At 35.2% G+C, this 19,742-nt stretch overlaps 1 protein-coding gene across 2 annotated transcripts in view; it reads right to left on the bottom strand.

Moving 5' to 3' along the window:
• The window catches only part of prtp (thioredoxin domain-containing protein pretaporter), a 150,764-nt gene that overhangs the window by 105,184 nt on the left and 25,838 nt on the right, over positions 1-19,742 (bottom strand). For both annotated transcript variants that reach the window (XM_090373271.1, XM_090373270.1), the window contains exon 2: positions 16,061-16,154. In XM_090373271.1, coding sequence (XP_090229397.1) covers positions 16,061-16,154 — 94 coding nt within the window. The remainder of the gene's footprint in view (positions 1-16,060; positions 16,155-19,742) is intronic.

The following is a 19,742-nucleotide window of genomic DNA, read 5'->3' as shown; positions in this document are numbered from 1 at the left end:
AATTCGTCTTGTACTGGTTGTAGGCTTCAGTATTCATTACTCTAAAACTGTCCCACGCTATCTTTTTCTGCTCTATTTGACCAGCCAGCTCCACAGTCATCTGTTTCAGCATCCTCCTCCCATAATATTTTCTTAAAGGCATGTAGGCGATCATGGCTTCTGTGATTTTTGCTTTAAAAGTACTCCATAACTCATCCCTCGGCAATCTGCCCAGTTCACAGATGCCATACAGCACCTTGAGCTGTCAAAGTCCCCTCTTCTGAAGTTAAACCTGTACATTTACCTTTAACTACTGCAACATCTTTCTTCATTATCCAGCTGGTGATTACAAGATCACTTCCCAACAACCAGTGGTATAAGCTATGGGGGGAGCGGCACTTTTCACGTGAGATACAATTTTATTTTTTGACGATTCTTTTATTTATGTAAGTGTTGCTAGTTGTGAGAGGAGTTTTTCTAAATTAAAATTGATTAAGAATTACCTAAGATCTACAATGAGCACCTTGCGGTTAAGAAATGTTGCCATACTGTCTATAGAACAGCAACTGAGTGATGAAACAGACTTCGACAATGTCATCGACGATTTTACTGACATAAAAGCAAGAAAAATAACATTTTAGAATGTTGGAATTAAAGTTTTACTTCAAAATAAACATAGTGTTTTAATTTATTTGCCTATACATCGTTTTCACTTTTTGTAATATTTTTGGTGTGCATTGAGAGGGGCGGCAAAAGCTCTAGCTACAGTACTGCCGACAATGTTTCCTGTACTTTAAGCCCTGTGATGTCATCTGAATCATTAGTAATGATGAGGTCAAGAATATTCTCACCCCTGGTACTTTCATTAACATGCTGGTACAAATAATCATCATCTAGTTGATTTAAAATGTTTTTCCCCCATGGTGAGTTTCCCTCCCACTTATTCAAATAAATATAGGGCAGATTAAAGTCACCCATAATAAGACATTCATGCTTGCCTGCCCAGTCCATCTGCATGTAAAGACTCTCGTCATATTTTTCATAATCCTCTAGTCTGTAGATTATACCCACTTTCGTTGTTCCTTTGCTTCTGACTTACTCACACCACAGTGATTCTATGCTGGAAAACCTAATTTCATCAACAGCAAAAGCTCTTTTTTGTGCTCAGCCTGCTTTTAATAACAGGAGTTATTTTTAATAACTCTGCCTCTTCTAACTTCCCTAAATACATTATACATACTGTAGCAGAGGCGGACCCCCACTGGGCCAGAAGTGTGATTTTCAATATTACACTCTAAACTCCAATACATTGTGACTAATATACGAAAACTAAATGCACAAAAATCATAATAAGAAAAATTATGGATCTTCCTTATTCACAGTAATATATGAGTCAAGTGGTTTGGAAATTTTTTTTTTTTTTGCCTCTATAGTAGTCGCATCAATGCCATTAGAGTTTGATAAAAGCAGCACCACCACCAGGTTGCCTTTGCAGCTAGCAGCTACTATACATATTCATTCAAGGTAGTGTAACTGTCACCGCTGTGGTGTGGTTATGACAAGCATGACTTCTCAATACAGCATGTGGGAGAAGCTGTTCTATAGGTTTTACAGACACCACTGAATTGTGAAACGTTAATCCCTTTAGCTCTTAATTCATGTTAATTCATGCAATACCATAACCCAGACGAAGTTGGAAAGTTTTATTCTCATGAATTTCAAAAAAGACACTAATGAAAATTAAAAACGGCAATATAATTTCTGAAATTGCGATAAAAGATGAATCACTAAGAAATATTTCGATGAAAATTTTTAAACTAAAGTAACAGAGCATATTTTCTTTCCTATTTTATAAATAATGTATTTACCTATCCGTGAATTATTATACCTACTTCATTTAAATGTAATTTTTATGATTTACATTTGTGTTCATTATTTATGATTATACGATTAGATTTACATTAGTAAATAAATAAGCATAAATAAGCTTTATCTTTACACACATAAATAAGCTTTATCTTTACGGTGGTGAAGCTGTCATAATTTATTTATGTTAAGTATTGTTGAATAAATGAAAAAATATTTTGTTTTCTTATAAAATAATTAATTGTGATTTATATTTAAAATTCATTAAAAAATTAATCAATAATTATTCTAGTTATTTGTTAATCCTCCCTGCCACATGCACACTTCTTCACAATATGGTCATAAACACTAGTATGAGGCCGCTACAAGTTTTTCCCAGTAAGAATTTTTGGTCAGTCTGCCTCTGTACCATAGTGGAACTCGTCATCACCAGTTTTCGGGTGGCATCATGTTTCTGTTAGCCCTATTATATTAGCATTAGTTGTCCTAACCAGGAGTTCAAATTCAGCCATTTTATTGACAACACTCCTGACATTACTGTAGATGCAGTTAAGACTAAGAAATCTTTTATAGTTTCCACCCTGACACACTCCTTGAAGTTATTTAAGTTTGTATCCCAAGCTATATCTTCCCTCTCATTTGAAATATTGCTACCCTCAGAACATCTTATCAACATCAACTGTTGTAGCAACAAAAAAGAATTCATGAGGTGAGTGCAAGAATTACTTGGATCCATATCATCAGATAAATGTGGATCTAAATTACCCTTCTGCCCCTAGTAGCCATATCCTTGAACCCTTAGGGTATCCTTAATGATACTGGCAAAAATCCTTGCACCACTTTTGTTCAAATGATACCATCTTTACAAAATGGATTCCTATTATGCTTAGTTAAGAAGAATATTAAATCTCGGGCAGTGCATTCAGTTTACTTGGCTGACAAGTCCAATTTTGAGTCAGTGTGGTGTGATATAAGCACTGGGAAAACAAAATTGAGAGTAGGAGTGTGTCATAGGCCTAATGACTGTGATGAGCATACCAAACAGCTATATAGGCAAATAAAGCAGGCCAGCAAATCAGAATGTTTCATATTAGGGGGTTTTAACTTTCCAGATGTTGACTGGAATTTGTGGGTTGCTCACTCACACACACTAGAAAGACTTGTGGATTTCTTGGATAAATGTTTTCTATATTCGTACAGCATATTAGAGAGCAACAATGCCCTTGATCTGGTTATCAGCAGTGATTCTTCATGCATTAAGAATCTGCAGGTAAAAGACCCACTGGATGGCAGCAACCACAGTGTACTAATGTAAAATTTAATTAAAGACATAACTACTGTCAAGGGTAAAGGGACAGTTTTTGCTTTCATAATAATGACTACAGAGGTCTCACACAGTTTTTAAATTGTGTGCAGTGGGACCAACTGATGAAATTACCAACAGCAAATTCTAAATGGGAAGTATTCATGGAAGTAATCAAAGGAACTAGGAGGAATACCAACAAAGAAATATTGTTTGAGGCTTGGACCTAAATGGATGTCAGATGAACTATTGAGACATGTAGCAGAGAAAAAAAGTGCATGGGATGCATATAAATTATCAGGTGATGAAGAAGCCTATGGTAGATATAAATTAGTCTGTAATCAAGTCACAAAGAAGGTAAGATGAACTGAGGCAAATCATGAAAAGTCTCTGGCAAAGAATGCAAAGAAGAACAGCAAAGACTTCTATGGTTACATTAACAGCAGAAGGAAGGGGTTGAATCATATGGGGGCCACTTGATGTCTATGGGTTAATTGTTGATGACCCTGCTCAGGTTGCAGACAAATTGAATAGGTATTTTGCATCTACATTCACACATGATAAATACTTTAGGAAAGGGGATGCCAGGGGGATGAGAAGCAAAATGACTTTGTGATAACTGAAAGGAAAGCAGAGGAGAAATTGAGGATGGGCATAAAAAAAGGCAACCGTGGCAGATGGAATATATTCAATTATATTAAGAAAGGCAGCAAAGGAGGTATGCAAACCCTTAGCCATAATTATGAGAGAATCCTTGGATAATGTCGCTATGGACTGGAGAAGTGTGAATATATCCATAATTCATAAGGGGGGGGGTCAAAAGGAAACATAAGTGATTACAGACCTGTTAAGTTAATGTCTGTTCCAGAGAAAATAATGGAATCACTGGTTAAAGAAGTAATGTTTTTTTTTTTTTTTTTGGTAGTTGTTCGCGCATCGGCTTCTGTGGTCATAATGCACCTCCCAAGGTTTTTGCAGTACTCTGATCCAAGCCCGAGGCGGGATTCGAACCCGCGACCTTTGGGTTGCCAGGCAGGCACTTTAGCCACCCGGCTAGCCCGGTCGGCAAGAAGTAATGCAGGACCATTTGGACAAGCATGGAATTATATGGCAATCACAGCATGGACACGGCATCTTTTAAAGAACGGTCTTGTCTAACCAATATGATAGATTACTATGAAGCAGTGACCAAGGAACTGGATGCAAAAAATAATTTTGACATCATATACTTGGATTTCAGGATGGCTTTTGGGAGGGTTCCATATAAAAGACTGCTGTACAAGCTGGAGCAATGTGACATTAAAGGCAAGTTACTGCTATGAATAAAAGGATGGTTAAGTGGAAGAAGAGAGAAAGCAGTTATCAATGGGCACTGTTCTTCATAGACTAATATCATTATTGGAGTTTTCCAGGGTTCAGTGCTGGGTCCATTGTTGTTTTCAATATTTATCAATGATATTGATTAAGGTATATCAGGCTTAATGTCTAAGTTTGCAGATGATACAAAGGTTGGCAGAGTGGTTAACAACAGCCATCAGGGTGAGCCATTGCAACAAGATCTAGGAAAATTGAGTCAGTGGCAACTGAAGTTGTACTTCGACAAAAGCAAGGTACTGCACATGGGTAGCAGTAAACCCAGAGTAACTTATCAACTGTGTGATACTAAACTCAGGGAAGTAGAGAACAAAAAAGACCTTGGGGGTAATTGTGCAGTCACACATGAAATTCTCTGAGCAGTGCAGACATGCTGCCAGAAGAGCTCACAGGATGTTCTTAATGATATACAGAAAGTTTGCTGGCAGAAATAAGGTGATTATCACTTTGTATGTCATGGTTATGCACATCTTGCTTGAATATGTATACAGGTGTGAAGGCCTTACTTTAGGAAGGATGTAGATCTGCTGGAATGAGTGCAGAGAAGGGCAACCAAATTGGTGGAGGGAACAAAGGGTACTCTTACCTAGAATGGCTTCATTTGTGGAAATTGTAGCGTCTCGAGACCAAGCATCTGCAGGGAGATCTGATTGAAGTATTAAAAGCCTTAATAGATTGAGTAAGCTGAATGTGAATGGCATTCTTCCACTTGCTGAGACTATACAAATGAGGGGACAAATTCAAGTTGAGGAAAGATGGATGCAGGATAAACGTGCAGAAGTTTGCTTTCAGCCAGTGGGTGGCTGATTGTTGGAACAGGTTTCCATCTGTTGTGCATGGGTTGAATAAATTAAAGAGAGAATTAGAAAAATTCTTGGAGGGTAAGGATGGGTGAACTGGTTGTGGTTGTTTTATGGCTGATGCTGTATAAGCTTGCTTTCTTGCATCATTTGCCATTACTGGCACTACTACTACTTTCTTGGTAAGAACACCCCATTGTTCCCTTCACCATTCTCATTGCTCTTCTCGGTACTTGTTCCAGCAGCTCTACGGCATTCCTAAAATGAGAACTCCAGATCTGTATGCAGTTCTCAAGACATGGCCTGACCATTGCCTTATACAATGGGCTAATCACCTACTTTATCCCTGCTACCAAAATTCCTGTATATCATTCACAAAACCACATGACCTGTCCTGGCAGCCTGTCTGCACCAATCAGAGAACTTCATATCAGACTGCACACAACTACTCCAGGCCTTTTTCATTTTCCACTATCCTGAGTGTGGTACCAAACAGTTGGTATGTAACTCTAGGGTTACTGCTACCCATATGTAGCATTTTGCATTTGTCAATGTTAAACTTCACTTACCATTTTTCAGCCAATCTGCCTAACCTTTCAAAATCCTGTTGCAGAACCATATTGTCTTTACTGTCATTAACCACCCTGCAAACCTTTGTATCATCTGCAAACTCAGACATTAAGCCTGATATGCCTTCATCTATTCCATTGATAAATACAGAAAACAACAACAGGCCCAAAACTGAAATCTGGGGGTTTCCACTAATAACATTAGTTCACAAGGAGCAGTGTCCATCAATTACCACACTGTCATCTTCCACTCAACAATCCCTTTATCTATAGCAGCAACTTCCCTTAATGCTACAATGTTCCGATTTGAATAGCAGTCTTATCTGCAACAGTATCAAAAGCTTTTCTGAAATCCAAGTATACAGGCAACCTTCGGTTTACGAACGAGTTCCGTTCCAAGGTGTTGTCCGTTATACATTTTGTTTGGTATGTGTATATTGCATTCCTGAGCTTTTACGATATGTATCGTATAAATCAGCAGCCATTTTTAAGCATTAAAACAATGTACCAAACATCGATTGGTATAAACAATACTTTTTATTATAATGTATGTGTCATGGTTTATCATATACAATACAGTAAAATAAGATAAAAAAAGAATAAAAAAACAAGATAACGCACTTGTTAATTTTAATTAAAAACAAAGGGTTACAAACTAGAAATAAAGAAAATGAGTACTAACATAATATATGTACTGAACATATATATATTCAACTTTTATTCGTCGATATCTTCATCAGCATTCAATATTTTTCACATAAGTGACACTAGGTGCAGATGAGGTAGATGGAAGGGTATCTGATAATGAAGAAACAGCTAGGTTTTCCACTTTTTTAAAATATATTTTTATAGAAGATTGCACAGTTAGATTCTTTTTCTTTTTTTTTTTCCTTCAAAAATCTCACTGTAGCATACTAGACAGTCATAAATGCCTCTTTTCACTTTTGCAATTCTTTCCATATTTGCATCGTCTTCTTCAATGATTGCCAACCCCTCAGAAATTGATTTAAAAGCTGCAGCCACAAAAAAGAAACACAAAATCTAAGGAAGTGCTTTCAGTTGACATGAATGGACAGTGCAATGTTGATCAGTTTGGTGTAACATAAGCACTGGGAAAGCAAAAATGACGGTAGGAGTGTGTTATAGGACTAATAACTATGATGAGTACAACGAACAATTATACAGAGAAATAAGAGTGTGCCAGTAAATCAGAATGTCTTATAATGGGGGATTTTAATTTCCCAGATATTGCCTGGAACTTGTGAGTCAATCACTTGCACACTAGCAAGACTTTTGTGAATTTATTGGATGACTGCTTACTACAGCATCATGTTCGAGAGTCAACCAGAGAGAGCAATACTCTTGATCTGATTATCAGCAGTGATTGATGTATTAAGAATCTGCAGATAAAGGAACCACTAGGTGGCAGTAATCGCAGTGTACCGCTGTGGGATTTACTTAGATGTAACTAGCATCAGGCATAAAAGGAAGGGTTTTTGCTTTCATAAAAGTGACTAAACTGGTTTCAGACAGTTTTTAAATTTTTACAGTGGGACCAACTAATGATGTTAACAACAGCAATTTCTAAATGAGAAGCATTCAAGGAATAAATCTTGGAGGGTACTAGGCTTTTCATACCAACTAAGAAATACTAATAATGAGACTTGTGGCAGAAAAGAAACTTGCATGGGATACATATAAATTATCAGATGAAACAGAAGTCTGGTAGATATAAGCTAGTCTGTAATAATGTCACATAAGAGGTTAGTCTAGCAAAGGCAGATTATGAGAAATCTTTGGAAAAGGATGCAAAGGAAAACAGCAAAGACTTCTTCACTTATATAAACTCTATAAGGGGATGAATTAGATTGGTCTACTTGATATCGATGGTTCGACTGTTGATGATCCTGCTCAGATGGCTGACAAACAATGAGTATTTTGCATGTACAATCACACAGGTGGAATTCTGTAAGGAAGTGAAGGACAAAAGCTCAAACTGTAACAAGAGTTAAATGATTTTGTAATAAGTGAGTGCAAAGTAGAGGAGAAATTGAAGATAAACATAAGAAAGGCATCCGAGGTGGATGGGATCTATCCAGTTATATCAATTCTTGGACTCAGGGTAGGTCCCCCCCCCCAGACTGAAGAAGTCAAATGTATCCTCAATTCACAAAGGAGTATCAAAGGGTGACACGAGTAATTACAGACATGTTAGTTTAACTTCTGCTGCAAGGAAAATAAAGTTTTTTTACTTTATTTTTAATACTGATTAAAGAAGCATTACAGGATCATCTAAACAAGACTGCAGTAATAATTCAGACATAGCATGGGTTTGTCAAGGGGAAGAGTTGTCTGCCCAATTTGATTGGATACTATGACATGGTCATAAAAAAAACTGGATGCAAAAAAAAATTTGATATCATATACTTGGATTTCAGGAAAGTGATACTGTTAAGCATGGAAGACTACTGTACAAATTGGAGCGGTACAGAAATAAGGGAAAGTTGCTACAATGGATAAAAAGGTAGTTGAGTGGAAGAAGACAGAGTGGTAATCAATGGATGCTGCTCTTCATTGACTAATGTTATTAGTGGAGACCCCCAGGGTTTGGTGTTGGGCCCATTGATGTTTTGTATATTTATCAATGATATTAATGAAGGTATATCATGCTTAAAGTACAAGTTTGCAGACGATACAAAGTTTGGCAGGGTTGTTACCGACAGTAATGACAGTATGCTACTGCAACAGAATCTAGAAAAGTTGAGCAGATAGGCTGAGAAGTGGCAACTGAAGTTTAACAATGACAAATGCAAAGTACTGCATATGGGTAGCAGTAATCCCAGAGAAACGTACCAACTGTGTGGTACTATACACAGGGTAGTGGAAAATGAAAAATACCTGAGGGTAATTGTGTAGTCAGATATGAAGTTTTCTGAGCAGTGCGCACAGGCTGCCAGAGCAGTCATGTGGTTTTGTCAATGATATACAAGAATCTTGCTAGCAGGAATAGAGAAGTGATTATAACCTCTGTATAAGGTCAAGCCAAACCTTGAGTACTGTGTGCAGGTCTGGAGGCCTCATTTTAGGAAGGATACAGAGTTGGTAGAATGAGTACAAAGGACAACAAGATTAGGAGAGACAGTTGTAGAATAGATGTGCAGAAATTTGCCTTTAGCCAGCGGGTAGTTTAATGCTGGAACAAACTTCCATCTGTTGTTGTGGAAGGTGATAGCTTAAATATAAGTTCAAGGAGGAACTGGACAAACTTTTAGAGGGAACAGATGTCTGAAATGGTTTTTTTTGGCTGATGCTACATAAGCTTGCTTATCCTTGCATCACATTCTGTTATTATTATTACTACTACCACTACTGTTCCACATGGAAGACTGCTATACAAATTGGAGTAGTATGGCGTTAAAGGTAAGTTTCTGCTATGGAAAAATGGAATGGTTGAGTGGGAGAACAGAACGAGTGGTATCAATGGACACTGCTCTCGTGTAAGGTGTTAGCTTAATTCAACTCAAGGAAGAACTGGACAAACTTTTGGTGTGAATGGATGGGTGAAATGGGAAGTGGTTTTTTTTTGCTTTTTGGCTGATGCTGTATGGGTTTGATTTCCAGCATTATATGCCTCTACTAATGCTAATTCCTTCTAAACTCTTGACAGGCAATCCTAATGACAAAAAAATAGGTTTTGCTTACATGTTATGCTTGATTTTTACATTAAAAATGAGTGTTTTATAAAGATTATTTATAAAATAATCTACACTAACCTACATGTTAGTCATTCTACCTTGTAGCATGAGGCCTTTGCCCTTAAATATTTTATAGACTTTATCACTGCACACCATCAGGCATCTCTCATATTGTGAAGTTATACTTCACAACTGTGTTGTCACTATTGCAACACCAGGATACCTGCCCACTCACCGAAAAGAAGCCAACAAGCTTTGAAACAGTGCCATCTGGATGGTAGTATAAGCTGAGAATAAATAACAGTAGTCTTCTCCACTGGTGAAGTGTTATTTATTCGAGGTAGTAACAATACCATGGCAACTCATTGTGAAGGCATTCACAATATGAGATATAACCAAAACGATGCCAATTTAATTAATCAATTTAACTACTTTGGTAGATAGCTATGTTAAAATGATGCATTTGCACTAACCTACAAAGATTATTTATAGTTATAAAACATCTCAAAATGGAAAAACAATAAATTAGCATTTACCTTAGGGTTGAAATGCAGAGCTGATGAATCAATGGTCACACAGTGCTGGGGATAGGTCAATCAGGGGTCAAGTGTCTTTTCAGTCTTTTGTTGCTACTGGCAAAAGTACTGTTCAACATGGACTGTTTTTGTAGCTTCCTGAAGTAAAAAGTGACTGTCTTCCATTTTGCACATTATGAGTTCAGTGTTTTCAATGTTGAGGTGTTTTTTTAACAATTCTCTTAAACACTCCCAACAAGAAATGAGTCTTCAACTCAACAGCTGACACTTTTTGGGTGAATTCTTCCTCTTCAGTGTCACTCTCCATAATTTTTTTCCAACTCTTGTAGCTCCTCTGTTGTTAGCCCATGAGTGTCAATAAGGTCCACCACATCCTCTTCATCAACCTACAGACTCTCTGATTCACCAAGAGTGACAAGATCATTTGTCAAACACCATCGTCTTCAAATCAATTTACAAAGTTATGGATGATTAAAGGCCCGGTGTTTTTCCAGGCTGAATTTAAACACCTAGTGGAAACATCATTCCAAGAACTTGTGATCAGCCTCACACAGTCCAGGATGTTGAACTTCAACCTCCAAAAATCTTTTGAGGGTGACAGCATTTTAACTAGAGGATGCTGCAAAGAAACTAGCAAATATTTTCTTGGAGTTTGCAATCACTTGCTGGTCCATCAGTTGAAAAAGAGGAGTGGTATTGGGTGGCAAAAATTTGACTTGAACAAAGTCAAATTTTGCCTCAAGAGATTGAACAAGGTTGGGATCATTGGCCTGGCCCATTATCCAGCACGAGCAGTGCCTTCACAGGAAGATTATTTTACTCCATACAACTCATCACTAAAAGACAGAAAACTTCAAGCACCCATTCACTGAATACATCTTGTAACCCAGGCCTTTTTGTTACTGCACCAAAACACTCCCAGCATGCCTTTGTTGACTTATTGTTGTTTAAATACTCTGGGAGTGTTAGAGTGATATGCCAGCAAGGGCTTCAGTTTAAAATCTCCAGAGGCATTGGCACCCAGTAGGAGAGTGAGCCTATCTTTCATAGGCTTATGCCCAGGTAAACTAGCCTCATCTTTGGTGATGTATGTTCTCCTGGACATTCGCTTCCAGAAGAGCCTGGTTTTGTCAACATTAAAAACCTGCTGGTGAAGATAACCCTCCTGATCATAGTAATATGTGCATATGCATTAGTTTGAATATTTATTTTTAATAATTTTATAAAGTGGAAAATTGGATGTGACTAATAGCTTCACGTTTATATACATTTAATATGTTTAGAGTATTTTCTCCAAAAGTAAATAAATAATTTATTGCCAACCAAACAAGATAAGGGTTTAATAAGTTACTAACTGTAATAATAATTACAGTTCACCAATAGAAAAGGGTAAATATAAAAATTACAAAGATATAAGATGCATAGTATAATGCATTTCACCTTTTTATCTAATATTAGTGCATCCATTAATAAGTTCTCATATCAGCAAAAATTTGATTCATACAAGAATTTATAAGACTTGCTACTGTAGCAGGAAATTTTAATATACAGTATTTGACTATTATTTTAAAGGACAGGCACAGTTGGATGAAAATTAAGTAAGGGTTCCAAAAGTGCCCAGATATTAAATTGCTTGAATTCCCAGTGAAGAAAATAGCATAGAATCCACAGTCAATATCTATTATACAGGGAAACAGGAATCAGACTTTTGATAGTATTTCATTGGCTGTTAAGTTATCAAACATGAGAGTGAGAATATTTACATTTTTTGAACCTTTCAATCAATCAACTAAAGGGCTTTGACCACATAAAAACATCTAATCCTGGTAAGTATTGCCAGAGTTCACATTTTATAGAGGTAGTTTCCATTCAGAATGAAAATGTTTCCAGCTTACCTTTGCAATCAACAAAGTGAATAAAAGTAATTAACTTATCGGAAGATAGAAAAATTTCCTATCTTCTTCACAACTTGTAAAAACTAAAAAATTAGATACACAATATATATGGGCAAGGAGAAAAGGCAGTCAAACATATTTAGTGCCATAGCAACCCCCCCCCCACTCAGATGGCATAAAGCACTTTAATTCTAATATACAATTTCTTACAAACATCTAGAGAACCTGGGTCAAAATGAGCCACCAGAACACCCAAAAATATCCTGGTGTTTCCTCCCACCCCAAAGAGTAGAAAACCTGTATTTTTTCTGCTGTATTACTGTACAAAGAAATTTAAAAGATAAGCAACTTTTAATTTTACAATTCTTTAAGCTTATTTCTACCATTATTGCATTTATTTCCTCTTCCATCAATAAATCACCCCTGTCATCTCTCAGAGTTTCAAGCCTTGTGATATAGAATGCAACCCCTTCCCTACACAGAGGAAGGGGTTGCATTCTAACCTACACAGAGCTTTGCAGAACTTTAACTTTTAACAGAATTTTGCAACATCTTTATGCTGTTATGGTCTATGGAACCATTATATGATCCACAACTCAACAGTGCCACATATAGCTTCCCACACACAAAGCTATTTTAACCAGCAACCACTGTACCCCCATGCCAAAACTCTGAACTTAAGACTTAGTGCCTGCAGAGACTAACAGTATTGGAAACTATGCTTCATAGCACAAACAGCACCCTTGTTGCCACTGGCTCTTTGTTCTTCACTGCCATACTTATTGTTGATTAAGCTAACTCTAACTCACAGCCAATGGATACAATGCCTTCACCACTTTCAATATTATTTTCATTTTCTCTCCAAAAGTAATTGCATGTCATTTCTTTTTCGTCCCACCAGTGACAGGAGCACCCTCACTTTGTTTTCTATTTTCACTCATCTGAGCCACAAGATAAAAAACACATCTACAAATTATAGACTAAAACGGAAAATTGAGAATGCATAACTACAACAGTAATACCAGAGACTAACAAATTATACCTACAGTGAAACTCAAACCTCTGTTTTGGATTTATAAGGCACATTTAGCTTATAATCTCAAAAATAAATCAGTTTTATGTTAATTCTCCAGAACAACTGCATGGATCAGAGGAGTGTATAGTTACAGCAGTTGTTTCCAAGATAACATTATAGTGTGCCAAAAATGTGAAACTGTACATACCGCAGATTATGTATATTGCACAAAGGATATCAGTATGGATGTACATATTTCTGGATGTAGATTAACCTGATATGCATTAACCAAGTGTTAAGTGAATTTATAAACTGAAATGCACATCATTAAATATAGCTGATTATCATTTAAAAAAAAAAAATGATCAAATAGATTGATACTAATATAAGCATATGTGATACCAATGTCCAATCCTAATATGTGATCTCTAAAGCTCATTGCTCATGAACAACTTAACATACGTCATGTTACTGTAGGAAACCACTGGAGTGAATGGGAGTTTTCGCATGGTGGCAATGTGATAACAATATTATTATACAACACTTTGATTTCCGTCATACGTATCTCAACACTGGACGATAATGTCACAGGAATGTTAGAAGTTACATGGCAGTGGGGAGGGTCTTCAGGCAAGCAATAACTTATGAGGTTAACTGGTGACTCAAATTTGTTCACTAGGGTTCCCTTTGATCATCCCATGATCTGACGAAATACCTGAATCCCACAATACAATATATAATTTGTGCTCAACCACTGGGAGAATTTTGTAAGCTGATCTGTAATTTGCACCAATTGCTGGTTCCTCTTTTAGGAAAACCTTACTATTCTTTTTTGGACATATGTATATTGTTGATTTCTAATTTAGAATTAGTACTCAAAAAATATCCTTTTATATTTTTTGAGTTAATGTTAATTACATTGTCTTCTTTTTTTTTTTTTCAGATTGTGCATTGTATTGCAAAAATAAAGTATCGACAACATTTCAGAATGGCCTGGCAAGATTATTATCTTGCTAAGCTGTTCTGAAATCTCTGAAATATCAGGTTAATTTTTACACGTTACTGTATAAAAATAGATCCCCCAAGTCTTTGGAAACATTAATCATATAAACAACATTAAACAAAATATGTATAATGACAGGAGAACTTCAGCCAGTTTTACCAATTTCCCTGCAAGAAACAAATTACATTTTATCATCGTTAACTTTAAACATTATATATTTGTAAAATTTTATATATGCAGTACTAATTATTTATCCATAACACCCAAAATTTATTTTTACTGAACCTCCAGTTATTGTGCAAAATACTTTTGTCAACTATTTACATTGAGAGTTCTACTAGAAGCACACCATATTCCATATTAGATTCTGCTTGTTACCATACAAAAAGAATGTGCCTATAAGAAAGTAATTGATTTCTTAATCATGAAGCATGCATTTTCAAGTTTAGGGATTCTATAGTTGTTTAGTTTCAAGCAGTTATTCGCAATGCTGACAGCATTGTGAATAGCTATGAATTTGGCATGAAACCAGAATTATTTGGATATCTGATTCATCTTGGACAGGTTATATATAATTTAGTATCACATTCTTGACTGCCAATACAGTTGACAATTTTTTGTGGATGATTTTACATCTGTAATGTCCAGTGACAAAAGAATGATTCACCTTGCTGATTACTTGGTTTCCACATAAGTTTCAGTTTATTCTCAACATAGCCAAGACCAGAAGAAAGAAACAAATAATATTTCATAAAATTATCTGGACATGTGGTTATGAGAAAGTTCTAATATGGAACAGCCTACAAATGCCTGAGAGTCATTCCAATCTAGATTTAATTAAAATTTTTATAGCACTCATCTATTTACACATTTATAGATTTATTAAATAATTTTCCAACAACATTAACATTCAAATTACAATGTACCACTTGAAATGGCTAAACAACAAAAGTTGCTAAATGCAAATGAGGTAATTTTGTAAAACAATCACTACATTTGATTTCACCAAATATATTTTATATGTGTACAAAATTTATAAGTAATTTGTTAAGGATATATATAATTTACTTATTTATTATTATTATTATTATTATTATTATTTATTTATTTATTTATTTTTTTGCATTATGTCAAAATAATATTTCTTAATGTAATACTGAAATCCAGGATAGTAGAAAATTATAGGATTAAATTTTAAATAATCCCACTCAGATTAGCATGGGTTGGTTTGGGCACAGACTGTTACAGAATCATTGAAAAAATATCATTAGTCTGAAATGATTCCAACTTAGTATTGGCAATGTGACGCAAGGTAGTGGTGCAACACCAGACAAAAAAATAAATAAAATATCCACTTCATTTGTCCCTTCCACAGCACTAGGTGGATGTTCCAACAATCCTTTTGACTGAATGCAAAATTTCCATACACCTATTCTGCAACCATCCTTTTTCAATTCAAAACTCGAAAAAGAGTAAAGATGTCACCCGTATTTAGTTTATTTACCCCTTTTAAAACCCTAAACACTTCAATCAAGTCACCACACATTAATTTACAGGACACCAGCTTCCCTTGGTAAAGAATATCATTTTATGCCTCCAACTAATCTCTTCATCCTTTCCAACATATCTATGTCATTTCTAAAATGAGGTTTCCAACATCATTTTTGGAAAGATGAAGATGGGATAATTATCTTTTTATCCCTGCTGGAAAAGTTCCTTTATATCACTGAGAGAACCATATGGGCTGTTCTGAAGCCTGTTTGCACTACTATGAGAATTTCATGTCAAAATGTATAATTACTTAGATCTTTTTCCTTATCAATTACCTTAAGTTTTTTGCTACCCAAATGGTCTGTTACTTCAATCAACATTGTAGTAAGGATTAATCAGAAGCTTCAATGTGTGGATTTAAATGAAAAAAAAAAAAAAAAAAAGAAAAAAAGAGGAATACATCATACTTTCAGGAAATTTAACAATTCCATTAATCTATTAAATATGTAAGCAGAATAAAAAAAATTATCTTACTTTGGCAATCACCACTTCTTGATTTTCTGAATCTACATTATACTTTTCAGCAAGTTCATCCCATATTGGAGCTAACCTTTTGCAGTGACCACACCTAAAAATATGCTGTGTTTAATATTATGTATTAACATGCTTTAATGGAAATTTCAATAATGTAACAATAACATTTTTCTACTAAAAATTCAATTACTGAAATGAAAAACTTTAATTTCAATTTCCCCAAAACAATGGCAAAATTCATTACTGAAAAAAAAAAAAAAAAAAAAAAAAAAAAAAGCAAAACACTTTATTTGTTGCCCTACAAAACATGATTCTCATCCATACACACAAAATTAAAAGACAGGATATTAGACATGTCACAAACCAAAAGATAATGGTACAACCATATCCTAGGCCGATTTGCCCACCCTTAAAACCAGCCCAGATCACTATATTGCTGTTTTGCTAAATATGTGAACTTTTAAAAACATTGGAAATTCTTACATATGCCAACCATAGTAGAAATGGAAAACTCAAAATTCCTGCTGAGAAATAACTATCTGCCAGGTCAGGGTTTATAATAGTGGACTTTTTAAACATTTATACTCTTTTTTTTTTTGTTCCACAACAATCTTAAATCAGGACAATATATCGAAATGCCACATAGCATTTCATTTATTGCTAGGCAACTATAATATAACATTAAAAAACCAGGGTCGGCCTTAGGCCAATTGGACCCAATCAGGCCCTGCGCTTGGCAGAAAAATTAAAATTAAACGAAAAAAGGAAAAAAAATAGATGAAAAAAAAAAAAAGAGATAAAAAGAAAAAAGAGAAGGAAAAATTTTTTTTTAAGTTAAAGGGCTCCTGTGAAACCCAAAACAATGACTTTTTTTTACATATGTTTAGAAAATATGACTAGCATTTTATTAATGAGTACAAAGGACGCAGACAAAAATAATGTTTTTATTATTATTATTATTATTTTTTTTTTTTTAATTCATAATATGTGAACAGCAAAATCTGTATAATTTATAAAGGTGTGGAAATTTTGGCCATTGTATAGGTAATTATCTTAAGGACAGTTTTTACACATCCCTTGAAATATCAAAAGTAATTAATTTTCACGCATGTATACCCCACTTTATGGGCCAGACATAAGGTGGGGTATACATGTATGAAAATTAATTACTTTCATCTGGTTCCAGCTGTATGGCCGAGCAACCTCTCTCTCGCCCTGCCAAATGAAGTATGCACGCTATAAAGTTGTATTGTAATGTTGGTGTGTTTTTATTTGAATAATTGTGCTCCTTATTGTGTAAGTAAAATTTATATTATTCACCATTTTATTTATTGAGTTGGAGCTGGAACGTGACACAAACCCAGTGGCATAACTATGCAAATGCAGCTGCATTGGAGCCAAGCTCGAAAGCAGCATCGCGAAATTTGGAAATTTGGAAGACAGATTCATTTCTCAAGACAATTCACGATTTTAATTCATAAACGAGCAAGTTTTTAAAATTAAATGTAACACATTCTTATCGACCCAGCAACTGGCCACCACCCGAGTATTGTTTAGACTGATTCCAAGCTTATAGAAATAAGTAAATAAAAGATAATCATGAAATATTTAGCAACACCAGTATCAAATATACATCGCAGTCTGATTTTATTTTAGTGTTGGTGAATTTACATTTTTTGTGTGTTGTTGCTGACAACTCTGATTGTTGTCAGAGGGTAATATGCTTTATTTTACAATACACAAATTTGCTGCATAACAGTCTGGCTATGGACAGTGTTGTTGTTTTTATCACCTATCGCGCTAGATTTGGCTTCTTTTTTTTTCCATTTGAAACGAAAAACTGCAAGCACTAGGAATGAGTTATTACTACACTAACAAGAGACACATTTCAATAGCAGTTCATTTGATCCTCGCGTATGGCATTCTGAACCTGACCAGTGTATTGGGAGGGACCCTTCCCATAATTAGTGTTTATACCATGGTGTTCAGAGAGGGTTAAATTTCCCACGTGTCAAAAAGTGCATCACGAGAGTATAAACTTAAACCTTTAAAACAACACGCATTCTCTGCCCATTCAATTGCCAACTGAAGACGCTATTATTTAATGAAAGTCCTTCATAATGACTATTGGCCTCATCGTATTATTTTATTCAAGCTTTCAAATTACTTCTTCCCTCTTCAATGACAACCAAGGATCGGATGTGTACACTTCTATCTCCTTGCACTTATTATAAATTCCGTTTTTCTTCATTTCTCCCTTTAGTTTCTAGCTAATAATTCAACCTAAATACTAACCACCTCTTCTCAATATACCATTGCAGATTTATTCAAGGTGAGTTCCGTTTTTTAAGCAATTGCTATTCTATTATTTCTCAGAACATTAAAAAATTTACTCATTACAACCATTTTTTTTTTCCAACTTGTGATAGAAAGGCTGAAGATGTGAGTAAATTTATTATTCCAGTTTTCATTAGTTTCCAGTTTTTGTTCACAAATTGTGGATTCATAATTTGTGAATGTGGGCCATTCACAAATTATGAATGATCCATGACATCCAGTTTTGATACTAATATATATTACTCATTGCTGTAGGTTTATTTATTTTACTATTCCTTGCATTCTGTTGCAATTTGACAGGACGATTTGAATTTATTACTTTGGTGTCATTAATTTTTTTTTTTTTTTTATTGAAAATTTGTTGGAGGATCATTTACAGATCAGAGAAAGATATACGAATTTCAAAAAGCTATTTTTCTTGTCTGCACTTTTTTTTTTTTTTTCCTGCTTAGTGAACAACGAATGCGCACCTCTGAATAGAAGTATGCACTGATTTGCTTCTGCACAATGCAATGCCAACTTTGTAGTGATTCTGTAATAAGTGATTTTATTATTAAATGTAAGTGAATTTATTATTCCAGTTTTCATAATTTACAAATTATGAATGGCCTATGATTTCGGCGATTGTCAAATGTTGTATAGTTTGTAATAATAATATATTATTATTATCTATATGGTGCAAGGAAGCCTAAGGCTTATGCTACCTGGATCGTGTGATCGTGGGAACCTGTAGATTTAGCTGAGAAAATATCTTTTAAAACATTTAGTGAGCTTTCTCTCTGCCTGCGCAAGGACCTGGAGGAATTTCTTTTTCAGGAGAAAAGGTGTTGGTATGAGGATTGTAAATGGGGTACTTTCAAGATGGCACACACTTGAAAGTGCTCTACATGATGTTGGCATTGAAAATGAACATCTAAAAGAGAAGGTCACTGGCTTAGAGAGGGTACTAGATGTGAATGAGAAACAACTGAGAGAGATCCATATCAAGGAAGACTGGCTTACTAAAGAACTGTTTAATGCTTCCTTGTTGGGAGCAGAAAATAAATGCTTAAAGGATAACATTACATCCTTGGAGGTGAAATTGGAGGAATGCAAACAAAAAATTGAAGGACTGAAAAATAAAGATAGTGATATGGTAAGAGAACTATATAGTAAGGTAATCCAGCATAGAACACCTCAGAATCAGGTGAACATCGAGGGACGAGGGCAAACTAAGGGCAGAAATGAAAGTCAGGTGTGCTTGTCTTCCTTGTCATTGGATGGGACAGGAGGACATGTTCTGATAGTGAAAGCAGCTGAGGGATCAAGATTGAAAAATAGTGATGAGGTGCGTTTAGCAGTAACT

Source organism: Mastigoproctus giganteus, chromosome 5 (assembly GCF_048544385.1).
Source record: "Mastigoproctus giganteus isolate SK-2022 chromosome 5, ASM4854438v1, whole genome shotgun sequence".
In the NCBI taxonomy this organism is placed as follows: Eukaryota; Metazoa; Arthropoda; class Arachnida; order Uropygi; family Thelyphonidae; genus Mastigoproctus; species Mastigoproctus giganteus.
Note: the sequence above shows the minus strand (reverse complement) of the source record. Positions and strands in the feature narration are given on the sequence as shown.